The sequence below is a fragment of the Aethalodelphis obliquidens genome, unplaced genomic scaffold (assembly GCF_003676395.1).
Source record: "Aethalodelphis obliquidens isolate GAN/ISIS:26980383/991018 unplaced genomic scaffold, ASM367639v1 scaffold25, whole genome shotgun sequence".
Taxonomy (NCBI): domain Eukaryota; kingdom Metazoa; phylum Chordata; class Mammalia; order Artiodactyla; family Delphinidae; genus Aethalodelphis; species Aethalodelphis obliquidens.
The window spans coordinates 13593879-13612940 of NW_020837969.1; the positions used below are offsets into that span (position 1 = coordinate 13593879).

The following is a 19062-nucleotide window of genomic DNA, read 5'->3' on the forward strand; positions in this document are numbered from 1 at the left end:
AGTGTCCATCATTGGATGAATGGATAAAGAAGATGTGGCACATATATACAATGGAATATTACTCATCCATAAAAAGAAACGAAACTGAGTTATTTGCAGTGAGGTGGATGGACCTAGAGTCTGTCATACAGAGTGAAGTAAGTCAGAAAGAGAAAGACAAATACCGTATGCTAACACATATATATGGAATCTAAAAAAAAAAAAAAATGGTCATGAAGAACCTAGGGGCAAGACGGGAATAAAGACACAGACCTACTAGAGAATGGACTTGAGGATATGAGGAGGGGGAAGGGTAAGCTGGGACAAAGTGAGAGAGTGGCACTGACATATATACACTACCAAACGTAAAATAGATAGCTAGTGGGAAGCAGCCGCATAGCATAGGGAGATCAGCTCGGTGCTTTGTGACCACCTAGAGGGGTGGGATAGGGAGGGTGGGAGGGAGGGAGACGCAAGAGGGAAGAGATATGGGGACATATGTATATGTATAACTGATTCACTTTGTTATAAAGCAGAAAACTAACACACCATTGTAAAGCAATTATACTCCAATAAAGATGTTTAAAAAAAAAAAACACCAAAGGTAAAGAATTAATCAGACGGAAAATTTACAGGCTTACACGCTGATGTTAATATTTGAAAAAGATTGAAAATCAAATCAAATAATTCAAAGAGAGAAAAACAACCAATTGAGAAGCAGATCTGAAAAACTTAAAATTGGTTTTTTAAAAAGCCCACCTAGGAAAAAAAGAGAGGTGAGAGAGAATACAAACTATCCTCTGAGTAAGGAATAGATGTAACCACAGATGTAGCAACGGTTAAAACATGTACAATTCCATGTCAAATACATTTGAAAATGAAATGTTACCAGAAGTAATTCAACAAGAACTGAAAACATGAATGGACCAATAAGGGTAGAAAAAATGGAAATAATAGTTAAACTTAGTAGCCAAAAGGTACTGTGTCTAGATTTAAGGAGCTAAATCCTATCAAATCTTCAAAACGGAGAAATCTTTTGTTATTTAAATTGTTTTGATCATAGAAAAATATGAAAGAGTTTTGATTTATTTTATGAGGATAGCATCACTGGACAAGGATAACATAAATAGGAAAATAATATTTCTAACTCATTAAAAAAATCCTACATCAAATACAAGCCAATGGAATCCACATTTTAAATGAACATAAAATGATTTATTATTCTATGACTGCTAAAATAGCTTGACATGAGTGAATCTATTATTATAATAAAGTTCTTTAATATATTAAAATGAAAAAAATACATGTTCCCCTAATAGATGCTAAAAAGCCATTTGATAAAATTAAATACTCTTTCCACTTAAAACCTGTTAGGATGTGACAATTAGGAAGAACCTTCCTTACTTTCTAAAGGATATCTATAACAATCATAACAGACATTAAGCTTGAGCCATAAACAAGACAAACACTTCCCTGGAAAACATATTAATATAAATATATTAATGCAGGAAGACAGGAAAAAATCCCAAGAGGAAATAAATGTTAGAAAAAGACAATATTATTGCTTGCAGGTGATATAGTTATTTACCTACAATGTAAAAAGAATCTGTTGAAAGATATTTGAACTAATAAAATTGTACAATAAACAGATGTATATAATGACCTGCAGAAAAGACAGTTTTTCCCATATGTCCATTAGGAAATGTGAAAAGTATTCTATTTACAATAGGAAAAAAACTATGGAAACTTAGGATTAAAATGAAGATATAAAAGGAGGCCGGAGCAATAGACCATGTTCCAGGGAGACTAAATATTGTAAACTTGCTGTTTATCTTTAATATATCAATAAATTTAATGCAATTTAATAAAAATCCCTACAGAATAAAAACAATAAAACTTGACTAGCTAATTTAAAATTTTATTTTGAAGACAAAACATGAAAATATGTCATGAAAATTTGAAAGAGGATGTTTGTTCTAAGCCAAAATATACTAAAAAGCTATTTATACTATAATCAAAAACACTAATGTATTAGGGGCTTCCAATTAAAACTGGCAGGCAGAACACACTTATTTGCTGGCTCTCCTCTGACCCTAATAACACAATAGTAAAATAATGAGTTCAGAAAAATGACTCATAAGGGGATCATCAGAGAATAAGGGGTTTCAAAAAAATTCTGTAGACAAAAAAAGTAAGAATAGAGCCAAAAATGTTTAATTAAAAGTGTGTTTAGGAAAGACTTTTTCAGTCAGTTTCTTTTTTTCCTCCTACCTCCTTCCCATCCTCAGTGCTTTCCCAGTTCAGGCAACCCGGAATTTTACCGCCAGATGAAAAACTAAGCATCTTGCCTCTGAACATTCTAAAGAGCTGCCTAAGGAGAATTGGGACTACAAGAGTAAGGTTCTTGTTCTGGCATTATTACTCCAAAAAGAATAATTCTGGTTCTCTTCTGGTCAATAGCCCTGTACACACATACTCATAGTTACAGGCATCTTCTTTATAGTTGGGTGAGACCTGGTGGAAGAACATACCTACATATACCAGCTACCTAGAAGAGTCAACACTGTGTTCTGTCTGTTCATAGGACTTGATTTTCCAAACTTCCCAAACTTGACTACCCAGAAATGGCTTCTAGCCAAGATAGAGTATCAGGAACCAGATTTACACTTCTTCTTTAGGCAATTAAAAACTGTACAAAACATGCATAACAACTCTTTTTAGATACTGGACACAGACAGTGCAGGATTGTGATCCGTGAGGAAAAGGAAACAATTGAGGTGAGCCCTGCAATTGCTTTTTGTCTGGAGGCACTTTTGGACTGGAGAGGATGGAGGACTTGGAATCTCAAAGTATAGTAGCCTTGCTGAATTGAGACAGAAATTGGAACCCAAGGAATCTAAAGTGGCTCGAATTTGTGGGGTTGAGTTCTAGAGAGGAAAGATCTACACAGGAAAAGAGTTCAGAAATCTGCATAGGGATCCCCTTAACCCTGCTGACATCTAAGACAGGCATGCGTAAGGTTACATTCCATGAGGTAGAACAAAGAACAACACGGACCTGTCATGGTTCCCACAGCTCACAGAAGGCCAGGAACCATTCAAGGCTGGGACATTCTCACCTCTCTGCATTCAGTGGTGGTTCCAGAGGATCTAGAGTAGACGAGAGGCTACTCTACACCCACCCTAATAAAAGTTTAAAAAACAAGCCTCAAAAGCATCAAATTGAAGCAGAAGTAATGTAATGCCTAACACAACCAATTCCAACAATCTGTAAAGGAAACAACAACATTCGGACAATCAACAATGTAAAATTCACAAAAACCCATCTTCCAGATGGATTTTTGGCATACTAGATATGCCAGGAAGCCAGAAAATATGACCCATAACTGGGAGAAAAATCAGTCCATAGAAATAAACCCCCAGACAGTAGAGAAGATGGAATTAGCAAATAAAGACATTAAAATAGCTACTTGAACTATGTTAATGTATTTAAAGGAAAATAAGAACATATTGGAAAGAAAGTTATAAACAAGAACCAAATGGAAAATCTAGAGATGAAAAATAAGATAACTGAAATGAAAAACTTCAGTAAGTGGGAATAGTAGAAAATTAGGCATGGCAAAAGAAAAAACTAGTGAACTTGAAGATATAGTAATAGAAAGTATCCAAAGTGAAACACAGAAAAAAGACTGAAAAGCAAATGAAAATAATACCAGTGAGCTCTAGGACAATATCAAACAGTCTAACATATGTGTTATTGCATCTCAGAAGGGAGCAGAGAGAAAAAGATTTAAAGAAATAATGGCTAAAAATTTCCAAGTGTGATAAAAATTATAAATCCACATCCAAGATGCCCAAAGAATCACAAGAACCCCAAATTATCAATGTCAGAAGTGAAAGATGGGACATCACAGGTCCTCTAGACATTAAAAAGATAATAAGGAATATTATAAACAACTTTATGCCAAAACACTTGAGAACTTATGTAAAATTCTTCAGAACAACAAATGGTCAAACCTGATTCAAGAAGAAATAGAAAATCTGAATAGTTCTATATCTATTAATGGGGTTGATTTTGCAGTGTAAAACCTTTCCATTTAGAAAATTCCAGGCTCTCTGGTGAATTATGTATTTAGAAAGGAATAATCAATAAGACCAATTCTACACTAATCCTTTCAGAAAATAGAGGAGGAGGGAACACTTTCCTCTTGGAAAACCTGACCTTATATTTTATGAGGCCAGGATTTTCCTGACACCAAAATCAGATAAAGACATAAAAAGAAAATAATATAGATACCAATATCCTGAACATAGAAGCAGAAATCTTTAACAAAATATTGTCAAATTGAATCCAGAAGTATGTTAAAGGGATAATACATGATATCTGATGAAGTTTATCTCAGCAACTCAAGGTTGGTGTAATGTTTCAAAATTAATCAATGTAGTCACCATATTTACAGATTAAAGGGGGAAAACACAGGATCACCTCAATAAAATGCAGAAAAAACATTTGACAAAATTCAGTAAGTTTATTTGTATAACAAGCAGTCTTGGAAGCTAGAGATAGTGTCTCTGCTGGAGCAAGGGCAGGTATTCTAACTGTCCTGTATAATAAAGGTAATGTTTCCATCTAGAGCAAAGGGCAGGCATGCTTAGTGCACTCAGAAAAGTAATGGTTCCCTTAGCTTAGAGTTTTCTCTTGTAATGCAACCACTGTGTGACCCTTTTCATGTTGCCTATAGGAACTGGGGCTTGGAGAGCCCGTGCAAAAGTGCTGTTACTCTGGCTCCTGCTATTGCTGTGAGCAACAAACTGTCCTTTATCTCTGACCCAGTAGTCTCATGTCTTCCACTAGAACCCATGAAACTGTCAGGCTAACATATTAGCTTACAAGTTGGATAAAGTCTCAGAATGTTTACAGTTCTTGACAACATAAAAATATATACCTAATTCCAATATCGAATTTAAAAAAACTAGTCTAATCAATTATAAGGTAATTGTAATCCCATGTAAAACTGAATTTAAAATTTTTTGTTGAAAAAAGTACTTGGACAAAGGATTTTGAAACACTATTTCAGAAATTTATTTACATGGTTTGGATGGAAGCAATTGATACGGTTTACTTGGAATTCCTGGAAAAAAAGAAGAATTTTTTAGAAGGTTGGACTTCTAAGTGTATTGCAGAAAAATAATAATTAAAAAAAATCCCTGTTTGCTGCCAAAGTTGCTTTGGTCATATACAATGTATAGAAGTAGTATGATAAAATAATATGAATTTTATCAAAAGAGCAAAATCTCTAAATAATTCCACTATATAATAAATTGGATACAAATCTTACAAAACTGAATTGTACTCACCTTCTTATTACTGTCCTCTGGCTAATGCCCGATAGGCTAAAAGAATCTTAAACGTATTTCTGCTAATCCACCATGATATACATACCTTTCAAATCAGGGGCTAAAGGCCTACTTCTAGGACTAGAGGTGTCTTCATAAATATCATAGATGTCAAAATGGAATTTCTCTCTTCTTGAAATGTAACCCATTTTTGATAGGTCAATATGATGATTATAGATTTTTTCACTTAGATTTAAATATTCTTTTTGAAGATTCCGCATCTCAAATTTCAAGGTATCCCTTTCATTCTCTATACTTCTTACATAATTTTCTAAAAGTATTTTGTCTTCCTCAAGTCTACTGATGCTGTTTTCAAATTTTATACTTTCTTGACTATATTTTTTTAGTTCTTCTTTTAGAATCTGATTATCAGTTTTAATTTTCATTAACATTTTTGATAACATCTCACATTTGTTGCCTATTTCTGACAAACTATTCCTATAAATACTTGCTTCTGATTTTGCATTTTTTATTTCTTGCAGAAAATTCTCTTTGGCGGTAGATTGGTATGTTTGAATATCCTCAATTTCTCTTTCCATCATTTCTCTCGCAGCAGTAGATTCTTGTAAGGTTGTTTCAAGATTAAGCTTTTCACTTTTAACTGTTTCTATTATTTGAAGAAGTGTCTCTTGTTCAGTTTTTGCCAATCTTTCTTTCTCTTTTAGCTGCATTATCTCTAGCTGGTTTTCTTTTCGTTCATTTTCAAGTGAGCCTTTTTCCTTTAGAAGCTGGTATGTTTTTTCCTCTAATACTTCTTTTTCCTCTTGTATCAACAGAATATTTGTTTTCATTGATTCCATTTCTGTGATCAATAGTTTATTTTCATTATTGACAATGGCCATGTCACTTTGAGTTTTGTGTTCCTTACTTTTTAGTTGTTCTAATGTTTCTATTATTTGTTGCTTCTCCAAAGAAAGTTGACTATTTTTTTCCTCTAGGGTTTTATTTTGTCCTTGGAGAACATTATAGTTACTAATTATTTCTTTCAATTCTTTAACACATTCTTTGCCATCTTCTTCTGTTTTAATTAACTTGGGCTGAATAGTGTTCTTTTCTTCAGCCAATGTCTTAAGTTGTTTTTCATACATTTCAATTTTCTGTATCAGAGATTGTGTGGTAAAGACAAGAAGTTTAATTTTCGCTTTAAGGGTTAGGTTTTCATTCTCTAGTTTCAGTACTTTTTTCTGTATCTGCATAGATTCTTTCAGGTAATTCTGTAAGTACTGAATTTTTGCTACACACTGTTCAGTAACAGAATTGACTTTGGATGTCTTCTCACTTTCAAATATTATTGATCCTTGTTTTACTGCAAATGGTTGTCTTTCTTCGTCTTTCATTGCATATTTTGTTGGGTCACAGAATGCCAGTGTATGTTTTGGAACTGTGGAGTGGAGTTTTAAATCTGCAGTATTCTTGTCAGCGATAGGAATTTCTTCATTATTTTTCTCATTCTTTTCCCCCCTGTGTATTTCACTCTTAGATAGTTTTTTACATTTCCTACAAAAATTCACATGGAATTTTGACACTGTTTCCCTAAGTGGGAGTAATTTGTTTACTAGTGCCTCTAATTCCAAAATTCTCTTTGATTTTATATCTTCATTTAAGTTACTTTCAATATTTTCTTCCTTAATAGAGTTAATTTTTTCCTTGTGAGTGGGGGGCAGGTCATAGTTACCATTCCTTGGAACAGCTTTTAAAGTTTGCAGTTCATTTGTAAGTGCCAGTTCCTTGTCATGTGACTTTTGAAGCTCTTCCTTCATTTGTTTGATAGAATGGCAGATATCATCTAAATTTTCACAAAATCCATGCTTGAGGTAAGGCACAGTAACTCTGGACTTATCCAGAATTACCATATCAGCTTGAGACATCCCGTTTTGAGGTACATTAGGTAGGAAATTATAATTCTTCAAGTCAGAATTTTCTGAAGCTGAATTATCTGTCGAAGTTAATATGTCCTTGAAATGTATCTGGCATGGGATATCTATACCTTGAGAGAGCCTGTTAACACTGTCACTACTGAATATTTCTTCTACAGAATGAAGAGTCCTAGGATCCTCAAAAGGCTGAATTTTCTCCATAGAAAGGGTTTCTTCTTGATTCTCTACAGGCTAGTAACAATAAAAATCACACTATAAATGTACTATCATTTGCTACATGACCAACAAATTAAGATAATATTTTGTGGAGGAATTGCTTTTACTACAACCAGAATGAACATTTTATCCATTTCTGCAGCAAAGAGGCTGACAAGTATGATTCATTTTCTCCAGGAAATCTACCGTTATTTTGAGATCTGTAACTCTGGTCTTCACAATTTGCTTAGAAATTGCACTTACTTCCTTAGGGGGTGAGATAGAAGGGCCAACCCCTCAATTCCAGAAATATAAATTTGGCATTTCTAGAGACCATCATAGATAGGTGGGGAAGAGAGAAGCAATAGTTCAAAGGGAAGTTTTAGGAAAATGAAAATTTCTACTTCTGGGCTATTTGTCAACCTTAGCTTGTCTTCCTCATTTCAAATGGGTCTAGGGTTGTGACTCTTCACAGAGAAAGTGTGAAGTTCTAATAAGTATAGACACAGTGACTCTAGTTTGGACCTGTTTTAGAGAACTCACTCTAGGTGTAAGTCAGTCCTAAAAGTAGAAAAACTCAAAGTGGACAGAAAAACTGCCATGTATTTCAGTTTACTTGGGAATCTTTAGGTATATGGATTAAGTCAAATGCCCCTCACACGCTCTCCTAAGAGAAACAAGAAAATTGCAGAAGTACAGAGGTAAACGAACATCTTTTAGGGTTTTCAGGACAGGAGTTTCCTTATTTTCATCTTTGACAATCCAGTCGCCCTGTGAAGAAGGGGAGAATGTAAAGGTGAAGGTAAACTGGTTGCAGTGACATTTCTGAAGTACCTAAATGTAGGAATGATTTTGTACTGAAACACATACCAAAGCTTTTTCATTGCGTGTGCTGAATACTAGATTTTTTTCTGAGCTAAATTGTGGGTTTTCTACTTCAATACTACTTTTGTTCAGTATTTCACTGATTTCAGACTGCACCTTTAAAAGAGAAATTAAGAATGTCAGGCTTTGATTTCACACTTATAAAGTTATGAATGCACAAGGATGATAGATATTATACTTGAAAGATACCTTTACATTTCCTATGCATATTCTTTTCCATCATATAAATTAAAAATTAAATTTAATTTATTGTAATCTCTATCATTGAAGGAATCTTTAAGAAAAGGATGTCTTTACTACATGATTATAAAATCAGAAAGACTTAATTTAGGAAAACAATAAAATCTTATGAATTAAAATAATTTTAGATGTTTGATTTTTACATTGTTGAATAAATCAGAGGTCTTTGACCTCTGTCATCAGAATGGAATCTATTCCGTCAGCCTCAGGAGGATTTTATCTTCTCGTCCCATTTCCCTGCAGTTGCTTCAGGAATATCAGGATGAAGTTTATGTTGGGTCTTTGGCAACTATGCGTTGTGTTATGTACCCCCAGGATCCATGCCCTGTCCTTCTGTTAACACTACCCCTTACTTCTGGATAAAGTCCATGTGCCTTTGGTGATACAGATCCCTCCTCCAGCTCCAAGGGGTGGGCATGTGACCCAGAGCTAACCAGTCAGAGCGTTGCCTCCCTCTGAACAGTGATTGCTTCAAGCACTGCATGTGGGGCTGTCAGAATCAGGCCAAGAACTCAGTACACACTGTTAAGAGAGAAAAGCACGGTCTCATCTCTGTCTAACTGGAATCTGGAAGGATAAGGGCCGGAACTTCTAGCAACCCTTTTGCTACCACATGGAGTCTGAGAATACATTACTGTCAAAAGCAGAACCAAGATAAGGAGTGAGGCTGGTTCCCTGACGACGTGAGTCCTGACCGTATGGATGAAGCCATCCCCAAGTGAACTATTCAGAGGGTTTGCATTACTAGAGCTAATAAAGTACACTTTTCCCTTAGTCAGTTTGACTTAGATTTTATTATCACTTATAATGAGAGTCCCTATTTGTAGACTATATATAGGTAGCACTTTAAACATATGTTTTAAAAAAAAATCAGTGAGTGTTATTTCTTTGGGCTCATATCCAAATGCAAGTGTAACAGAATATAGTTTCCTGCCAATTTCGTGTCTAGAATAGGTTGTGGCTTTATTACATGCAATACCAACTCATCAGTTGGCTATAGTGATCATCAGTTTAGAAGTGTGTGACAGTGCTCTAAGTTTGGATATTTTCTATGTAAATTAGAAGAAACATACCATGCTAACATTCTGCAAAGTCTGTATTCGGAGAGCCTGAAATGATTCCAGCTGATCCTGAAGGGCCTATAACAAAATTACACAAGGTATGAAATTGAACATTTTTAGGTGAACATACATTTTGTTACAATTAAAAAAAAAAAATCCCCTGAAGTTGCCTATTACAAGGATCATGTGAGGGTCAGGTGACCCGCATTCTTCATCATTCTTGCCCACTCTCCAGTGCATTTTGATGAAGACTTTTGTGGAAAACCCGTATATATTTAGGAAGTATTCTGAGAAAGATCAGACTTTACACAGATTTTCTGAGAAAATGAAATATACTCACTTTCAGTGCTGAGTGTGGTTGTATTTGATTTTCTGATTCTGTTATGCAGCCGTATTCTAAAAAGTAAAATTGAAAAACGATGTGATTTAATCCTTAAGTGTTATTTTTAAACAATGTTAATGGAAAGCAGTCTCCTAGCTTTCCTGGATGGTGAGGCAAAGAGATGATGAGACGATTGATGTTCACATTAAGAAAAACCCGATGCTAGCTGCATAGTGAGTTTAAGAGATAATTCTCATCTGACTTACAATACTGCACCTACTTAAGGTTGTAATAGTGGTTTTACTTTTATAATAAACCCTTAACTTGTAACACCAAACTGAGAACTCTCAGGAACTCAGATATCTTTGTTTGTTTCTGGGATATAAACCATATTTTTTGGTAAAAAAATTAACAATTCTTATGTTAAGGGAGACCCTTGGCAAAGTCGTATATAGGTCTCAGTACCTATGCAACAGCCACGTGATGTTTTTCTTCCTTAACATGGAAAACAGTTTGGATTAATAGAACATAATTTTTGTTATGCTGTTAAGCAAAGTGCTATAAGGATCCATGTGTTCCTTCCTAGAAAATAGATTTTAGTTCTGCAGTAGGGGAGAGACTATATAACGTTTGCACATTTCCTGACATACATTACTTTTTTTCCCCAAATGTTAGGCTACTTGCTTTGTAAATTTTTATTGAAAAAATTAAAAAACATGTCCTGAATGAAATGAGAGTTATGTTAGAATTTGCCCCAGGCTGACAATTTCTGCTGTAAGAGAAGGTTTTTAAAGAAGTCAGTGCATCTCTTTTGGAATGGCAGTCTGCCAGATGTTACAGAATCTGGTTGCAAAGTGTACTTCCTTCCACCCAGTCCCAATGTGGCCCTCATCACTGAGAGAGCTGCTGTGGTTCAGAGCCTGGAGCCATTTGGCCAGTTGAAGAATCCCGCCTTCATCACAGGGCAGGGATGGACCATGTGTGGGGGCTGGGCAGGGGTGCATTAATGAGTTATCTTCAGGATTCTGGCTTTCTTTATCGCCTCTGAAAGTCAGAGGGAGTTACGAGCCATGCTATAGATAGCCTTGCCAGAATCATCTGTTTTTGTCTTTGGCCTCCACTCTCCAATTTTATGTCCTGAGGGGGTGCCCCCTTCCTTCTCCAGGTACTGCTGGTGAAGTTTTTGCTGGTGTTTGTTCATGTCCTTTTGTAGTGGGGGAGGAAGGTCTGGGGTCTTCTTTGGCTCTAAAGTCTCTACCTGAAAGTCTAGAATAATTTTGATAAGTTCATGATTTGGCCTTAAATACTGTTTCATGTTCAAGTGGTTCGTTCCTTCAATAATATCACACGTTCAGATTTTGAGTGTCTACCACGTGGTGTGCCTCACTGTAGTTACTGTAGACAAAGCAATGAATAAATCAGCCGGAGCTCCTGTTCTCACTATGCCTACCTTCTAAAAAAAGTAAACAGAAAAAAAGCAAACAAAGATATAAACAAGATACTTCCAAATAGTGATAAATAACACAAAGAAAATAGGCTACTGTGACAGTGAGGGGGGGTGAGGACAGCATTGGGGAGGCCGGTTAGAAAAGGCCTATCTGGTATTTTGTGGCTTCAGCCAAGACTCCTACGTGATAAGAAGGGGCCAGCCGTGTGGACATCTGTAGGAAGAGATTCAGAGCAGAGGAAACCGCAAGGTCCTGAAGCAGAGCACGTGTTACCTGTGTTTGGAACAGAAAGAAAGCCCATGTGGATGCAGCTTCCTGAGCAGATGGGAGCACAGTGTGCTAAGAGTTCAGGGGGAGATGGGGGTGAGGTTAGAGAGAATCTGGCAGGCCATCCTGAGGGGTTTGGCTTTTATTTTAAGAGAAATGAGAAGCTTTGGGGGGTTTCGATCACGAGAATGATTTGATTTGACTAAAAACATTATAGGACACTCTCCTGCATGATAATGGATTAGAAGGTAGCAGTTGCAGGACTATTGGAATAATCCAAGGGAGAGACAAAGGTACCTTGGACTAGAATGGCAGTGCGGGAAATGGAGAAAAATAGGTGGATTCAAAATACGTTTTTGACATGAAGCATTGCTGGAGGATTAGATGTGGCCAGTGTCGAGGAAGGAAAGGTGACTCCTGGTTTTTAGTGAGAGCAGGTGGACGAATGATGATGCCATTTACTGAAATGGAAAAGAGTGGGGGAGGAACGTATTTTAGGGAAAACTCGTTTAGGTCTGTTAAAGTTTTCCGTTGGACATCAAAGTGGAGATGTCAACAGGCAGTTGGATAGTCAGGCTCTGGGTCAGGGGAGTGGCTATGAGCACTGTATTGGGAAATATGGACCCTGCTGCTGGCCTAGACAGGGGCACTTTCTGTGCATTGAGCAGCTCAGAACCCCAGATGAAGTGGCTCGAGGGGAGATGGAACGTGAAGGTTCGTGGGCAACGCTTTCTGGTTTTACTGTGGCAGGGGATAAGGTGCTGGTGGGGATAGGGGTTTTTGGAAGAGATGTGAAGGTTAAGAAGAACTTTTTTTTAACCATGAGCGAGTCTAATATGCCTGCTTACTGCGGGAATCATATAGTGGAAATGGAGGAGAAGAATAATTCTGGAGAATGAGGAAGGCTGATCGCCAAAGTTGAGTATTGAGAATTACAGGAGAGGTATGATCTGGAGGAAATGACCTGTGGTTGAGCAGGGACAGTCCTTCCACTGAAGTGGGGGGCAGCAGAGAATACGGAACACAGGCGGTAGGTTAGCAGAGTTTAAGGTTGAAGCTTAGGGATTTGGGGTCTGATTGCTTCTATTTTTTTCATATAGTTTGAGGTCATGTTACACGTTGGGAGGTAGCGGTGAGAGGTGTTGGAGATTTGAGGAAACCAGAAGAGTGGAATAGTTATCTTGGACAGGGCTTGCAAAAGCATTTACTGGGGAAATAAATTAACTTTTCCAAATAGCATTGAGATCCATGGTATGACTCAGAAGTGAGTGTTTTTCTCCAGCAAAGTTCATATGATTCAGTGAAGATAGAGTAGGCAGAGAGTTGGACTCATCTATTTTTAAAAGCTACGAAAATAACTTTTTGTTTTTCTTATGAGTTTCAGAGACATTGGCTACTACTTATTCCCAAAGGGGAGATAATTTTAAAATTCATCAGTACTTAAAGAAACACATAGGATTATGTGATTCTAGAATTGGAAGGGAAATTATCAGTGAAGCACAGGAGAGGGAACACAGTCACAGGTCACCATTTATTAAGTCCTTGCTAAATGTACTATATTGGGAAGTATTTAGACTAAGTAGAAGATATGGTGCCAGCCCTGAAGAAGCTTATACTCTATTCAGATTGCAAGAAATATTATTCAGATTATATTCACCTTAAGTTCTCTAGCTGTTTCATATTTAAGTGTCAAAATTTAAAAACAAGATAGTTATCAGCAGGATGACTTTTGAGGTCATTAAGGTAAAGATATAAGGAATTTATTCTGAAGTCTGCAGAAGATTATGTCATATTCAATGTATAGAGAAAGTTTTAAGGGCATACTTGTAGCTAATAGAGCAGGGAGAACAAATGAGTTTAAAAAATGCAACGTGGTAACAATTCTATATAGGATGTTAGACACTCTGTAGTCAACGCCTTTTAATCCTCAGGTTCAAATACTGAGTTTTGCCGTGACAATTCACACTCACTCCTAGAAGTAACTGTTTTATTGAAGCCTTGTGAGCTGTTCTACCCAAGCCTTCATTCATTCATCTAACAACTATTTTTAAGCACCTGCTATGTATCAAGTACTGTCCAAGGTGCTGGGGATCCTACAGTGAGCAAAATATGCAAAATCTCTGCCCATGTGAGGGGAACAAAGGATACTGTGTGGAAGATGGGAGTGAATCCTATGGAGAATAGTAAGGCACAGAGCAGGGGAGTGTGCATATCTGCACGAGGCTTTGTTATGGGAGCTATGGAGCCAGGCTGCCTGAGCTTGAATCCTGGCTTTGCCACACGCTCACTGTGAGGGATCAGTGTCTCGTTTGTAGGTAAAGCCTTACACAGTGCATGGCACACAGTAAATGCTCAAGGAAAATTTACTCTCTTACTGTAGCAGCAAGGGTGTTATCAATATGATGATGATTTGGTAAATTTAAAATTTCTAATAGAGACGGAAGGGAGGGATGACTGCTCAAATTCTCCAGTGCCTCCCATTTTGCTCAGAATAAAACCGCACATCCTTACATGGAATTACAAAGCCCAGTATCCTCTCTGAACCCTTCTCCTATCCTCCTCCATGCTTATTCTGCTCCCGTCACCAGCTGATCCTCAAGCATGCCAGGCATCCTCCCACCTAGGGACCTTTGCAACTGCTGTTCTCTCTGCCTGGAATGTTCTTTCCCTGGAAATCTGCACTGACTACTCCTTTACCTCCTTCAGGTCTTTGCTCAGATGTCATCTGCTAAGTGAGGTCTCCTACCATCCTATTTGAAATAAAATTGCACACTCCCCACCCACCTCTGACACTCCATATATATACTTCACGCCATATACTAACTCCTTGTTCTTTTAAAATCAGAGACCTGAGAAATATATACGACCTTGTAATTCGGCATTATTTATGCAAATCATGTTAGTGTTCTGTTGGTCAGTACCCAGCGAATGGATCACTTGGTGACCATGACGTGTAGCTAAGAGAACAGAAAGTGGGAAGGGCACAAGGTCACACGTCCTAGTTTTGCCTTGAGCTGTAAGCAGGAAGTCCCTGCCATCCTTGGTGGCGCCTAGCTTAGAATATGTCTCACCCATTGAGTCCCTGCCCTTACACCCGCCACGCTCTAGCAAGAAAGACTTAACTCTCACACAAGCATATGTGCTATTTTGTATGTAATTTCATTTTCTGTGAACGCTGGCATTTTTCTCCAGAGCCTTCCATCTCACTCACATTAGAGAACACACGGTCTTGCCACATGAAGCTCCCTCAGTCTCTTCTGACCTTAAACACTCTCTCTTGGTATGGAGCTGTCTCCGTGTCTAGACTCTCTGTGAGGGCTTTCTGCCCTACTCAGGGCTTCCCGTCGCCCCTCCTGTTGCCCAGGGATGCCTGCCTGGCCTCATGCAGGTGGGCGGAGCGCAGAAGAGCAGAGAGGGGGCAGGTCAGTGCACTGCCCTGCGGCCTCTACTGAGGTGTGGCTTATCCTGGTGCTCTGGGCATCCAATTGCCTTGTGTCTTTTGTCTGCCGGCTGTGGCTGTTCCAGCCTTTTTTTTAAGAGCCCTTGACAAGGCCGTTGTGAAGGTCCCCGGTTTATGGAGGTGGACGAACCCCAACCTGACCTCAGGTCTCGGGCTCATCACTTGTCGCAGCACCACTGCGTCTGGATTGCCCACGTGTCCCGCGTGGCTTATGGGTAACCATAGGATCCCAGTGTGGCCCCTCAGTTTAGATACTGCCTTCTGCCCACAGCGCTCTGCTCCTTCCCTGGTGTCTCACATGAACACCAGGCCCCTCTGAGAGCTGTGTAGCCTCCTTCAGCTTCTCTCAAGGAAGCGAGACTCCAGCTTCAGTGTTCTCAGATCCTCCACACATCTTATTCATGGTTTATATGGAACTTGAAAACTGCAGCTTTTTAATGACTTCAAACATCCTCCCTATACAGTATCCTGTAGTCTACAAATATTTACTATAAAAGTATTTCTTTTGGAAAAAAATAGGTACCTTTTTAGTGACTGTCCAAAAAATCAGCAATTCTTATCTGGTATTCAGAGAAGCAGTACAGTGTAGCATGGAGGTTAAGGCCTGGACGCTGGAGCTACCCCGCTGAGTACTGGCTCTGTCAGTTGCTGCCTGTGTGACCTTGGGGAGTTAGTTAACCTCTCTGTGCCTCGGTTTCCTCACTTGTAATATGCGGAGAATGGTAGTACCTACTTCATAGGGTTGTTGTGAGGATTAAATGAGTTGACATATTTAAGTGCTCAGAACAACATCTAGCACAAAGTAAATGTCCCGTGTTAGTTATTATTAGTATCTTACGAGTAGTTACCGGAAGCACACCAGTTGGGCCGGTGGACTTAGGTAACGTACTGGTTGCCTATAGTAAAAGGCAGAAACATCACTGCCATCGGAGCCTTGGCCTGGGAGGTTTTACCTGTTTCACTGCCACTATTTTCCTTTACCCCCTCAGAGGAATTTAGGATCTTGGGTGCTGAAAGGAGAACGCAGTCAACCCCCTCCTCTTCGTCAGTACGCTTTTCTGTAACACAACAGTACGCGGCTTTTGGTTTTGCTGGGAGAAAGGAGGCGAGGCGTGGGGATTCGGGACGCGGGCGCGTAGAGCGGCCACGGGAGGGCGCGCTGGGGCCACGCCGCGGCGGCGGGCCGTGCTGCTCCAAGGCTGGAAGCAGGGCAGGCGCGGGGACGCAGGCGGTGCTTTCCTCCTGGGGAGGGCGGAGGTGTGCGGCTCGTCTAGGAGATCCACACTCCAGACGGGACCCGCCCCGCGGGGGAAGGAGCCGGGGCGGGGGGAGGCGGCGCTCCCCACCACGCGTCCAATTCCCGGGTAGCCCCCTCCCAGGGCAGCCCCCGACCCGGCTCTTACCCGGGCTCATTTCTGCTGCTCAAGCTCCCTTTGCAACCGCCTTCCCCTCTCCCAGTCACTAGGCTCGGTTGCTTCCCGCCTGGGCAGCTCGTTGCTTGGTAACGGGGTGGCCGGGACACAGCGAGCGGCAGTGGGGCGCGCGCGAGGGTGGGGGTGGGGAGGAGGAAGGTGCGCGCTGGGGGCCGGGGTGCAGTACGTCCGCCCAGCCGGAGCGGCGCCCGCGACAGCTGCGTGCTACCTTTGCTGTGCCTCCCAGGCCCAGCGACAGTCTCACTAGGGTGTATCAACCCCCCACGCCCCACCCCCGCCGCTCCCCTGCTGACCCAGAACTTGATCTCGATCAGACTCTGATTTAACACAGCACCTGTTGGACCCAAGCTGTGTGGAGAAAGGGGAATGTGTGGAGACATGCAGACACCTAGGAACTTCCCTTCCCCCCCCCTTTCTGATCGCCATTTCATTGTTTTATTCTGTTCTATTCCTCTTGTTTCAACCCATCGGTCGAATTAGTTTCAGCGTTTGGGGATTTGAACGGTCCTAGACCATTATTGTGAAAGGACGTCTGTTTGCTGTGGTTAAAAGAAGACCCCTGTTTCCGATAATGAACTTTCAATAACCGTGTATGGAAATGTACACATTACAGCTGTAGCAGAGGCGCCGGTCTTCATCTGTAGAGCATGCTCATTTCCTGTGCACCTGGGCAAACCGCTTGCAAAAGATGAATGTTGAGTTGGAAGCTGGGGCTTGTTCAACTGAGGACTGGTTGGCGTGGCCGCAGTCAATCCCTGTGCCCATCAGGAAATGGAGCTCTTTAAGTAAAAGTTTTAAATGAGCGTATATTATTATTTTGTGATAACAGCCGTTACAGGTGATAGAATATAAAATAATTGAAAATTCAAATTTTAAGTCACAATAAAGAATTTAAAGTCATGATGACATAACTTATTATATAATAATTATGTGGCTTGCTTTCATGGAAATGAAATTCTTTATCAGAGGTTCAATGTTTACTTGCTGTAATTTCTTGTTTCTTAGCCTATAGAAATGGTCTCTAGAAGATTCGACAGTCTCGTGGTGTTGTAGACAATTTCAACAAATTGTAATTTTGAGAACTTAGGTTCTCCATTGATGATTGATATTGACAAAGTTAATTTTTTCCGAAGAGCTACGAAAGTTTTCATCAATGTGTCTGTTAAATTGCTATTCTGAATAAATGCAGTATTTTGAAGGGAGAATGTAGATAAAAAAGCATTACATTTTAGTAAGTTAACTTCCATACTAATGAAATTTCCATAACAAATAAGAAATTACTATAAAATATTCTATTTTATGTAACATTATATTTTAATATGTAATAACCTGATAATTAACGTATGTAATATTCTATAATAACTAATTTGGCCATGTAATATTTGTGGATTATGATGGCAAATGTATACAGAGAAGTTACTTGTGGATTTAAATTAGAAGATTTAGCCACACCATTTAGCACAGAATATAAAAAGCAGATGATAAGAGCTATAATATCAAAAACTCAAACTTAGCCAGTGTGCTAATTTCAATAGAGAACCTACTCTAATTTTAAGATATTTCCCAATCAGTTCATCAGTTAGGGAAGCAGTTCTTTACTTAGAAGGTCAGTTGATTTTAGATGTTAGGTCAACAAGATCATTTGATTATCAAACTCATTTCTCTTTAGTAAACTAAATCACGTATGTGTATTCTCAGGATAGGAATAATTTATTTGTCAGAAAATTATTGTAATTAATATATAAAAAGCCCATCTTTGGAGCCAACAAACAATAAATTTTAAAAATATCTTTAGTAATTACAGTGTCTATGACATGAATGGCATCCCCTCAGAAAAGGCCCCATGTTAGGGCCTCACATCAACAATTGCACATGGAGACCCTGTTCTTTGGTGAGAGAGAACCTGGAAGTGTAAGAAGAGAACATGAACCCCCAGAATACGGGTGGATGGTGGACACATCATTTTGGGGGTGTTCATTGCATTTGTGAATGTATGTCGAGGGAAGTCTTTTCTGATTACTCATGGCCACTTAAAACCGTTGTCACAGCCTGCTTGAAACTCCCTCCATTTCTGAACTTTGCAGGTAATAGTGACTCGGTGACTTGCCGTCTCTGAGCATGAGTTTACTTATCTCCACAACAGGCCAGGATTGCTGTAAAGGGTCCTACTACAGTAGGTTCAGTAGTTACATAGGAGGCTGCCAGTGATGGCACCTCTAGACCCCAGAGTCTCAGGTGAGATTCCATTAAGAGTGCTGACATTTTTTCCTGTGATTCGTCCTTATTTTTTAAAAATTGACACTTCAATTGGGCTTCCCTAGTGGCACAGTGGTTGAGAGTCCGCCTGCTGATGCAGGGGACACGGGTTCGTGCCCCGGTCCGGGAGGATCCCACATGCCGCGGAGCGGCTAGGCCTGTGAGCCATGGCCGCTGGGCCTGTGCATCCGGATCCTGTGCTCCACAACGGGAGAGGCCACAACAGTGAGAGGCCCGCGTACC

At 39.4% G+C, this 19062-nt stretch overlaps 1 protein-coding gene across 1 annotated transcript; it reads right to left on the reverse strand.

Moving 5' to 3' along the window:
* Positions 1 to 3968: 3968 nt before the first annotated feature.
* On the reverse strand, positions 3969 to 16543 carry CCDC110 (coiled-coil domain containing 110). The gene is made up of 5 exons (XM_027123010.1): positions 16084 to 16543; positions 9974 to 10029; positions 9646 to 9711; positions 8318 to 8428; positions 3969 to 7483 (listed from the first exon to the last, which is right to left on the reverse strand). Exons 1-5 carry the CDS (start codon positions 16541 to 16543, stop codon positions 5399 to 5401), a joined length of 2778 nt encoding a protein of 925 aa, XP_026978811.1. The 3' UTR covers positions 3969 to 5398.
* Positions 16544 to 19062: the final 2519 nt, after the last annotated feature.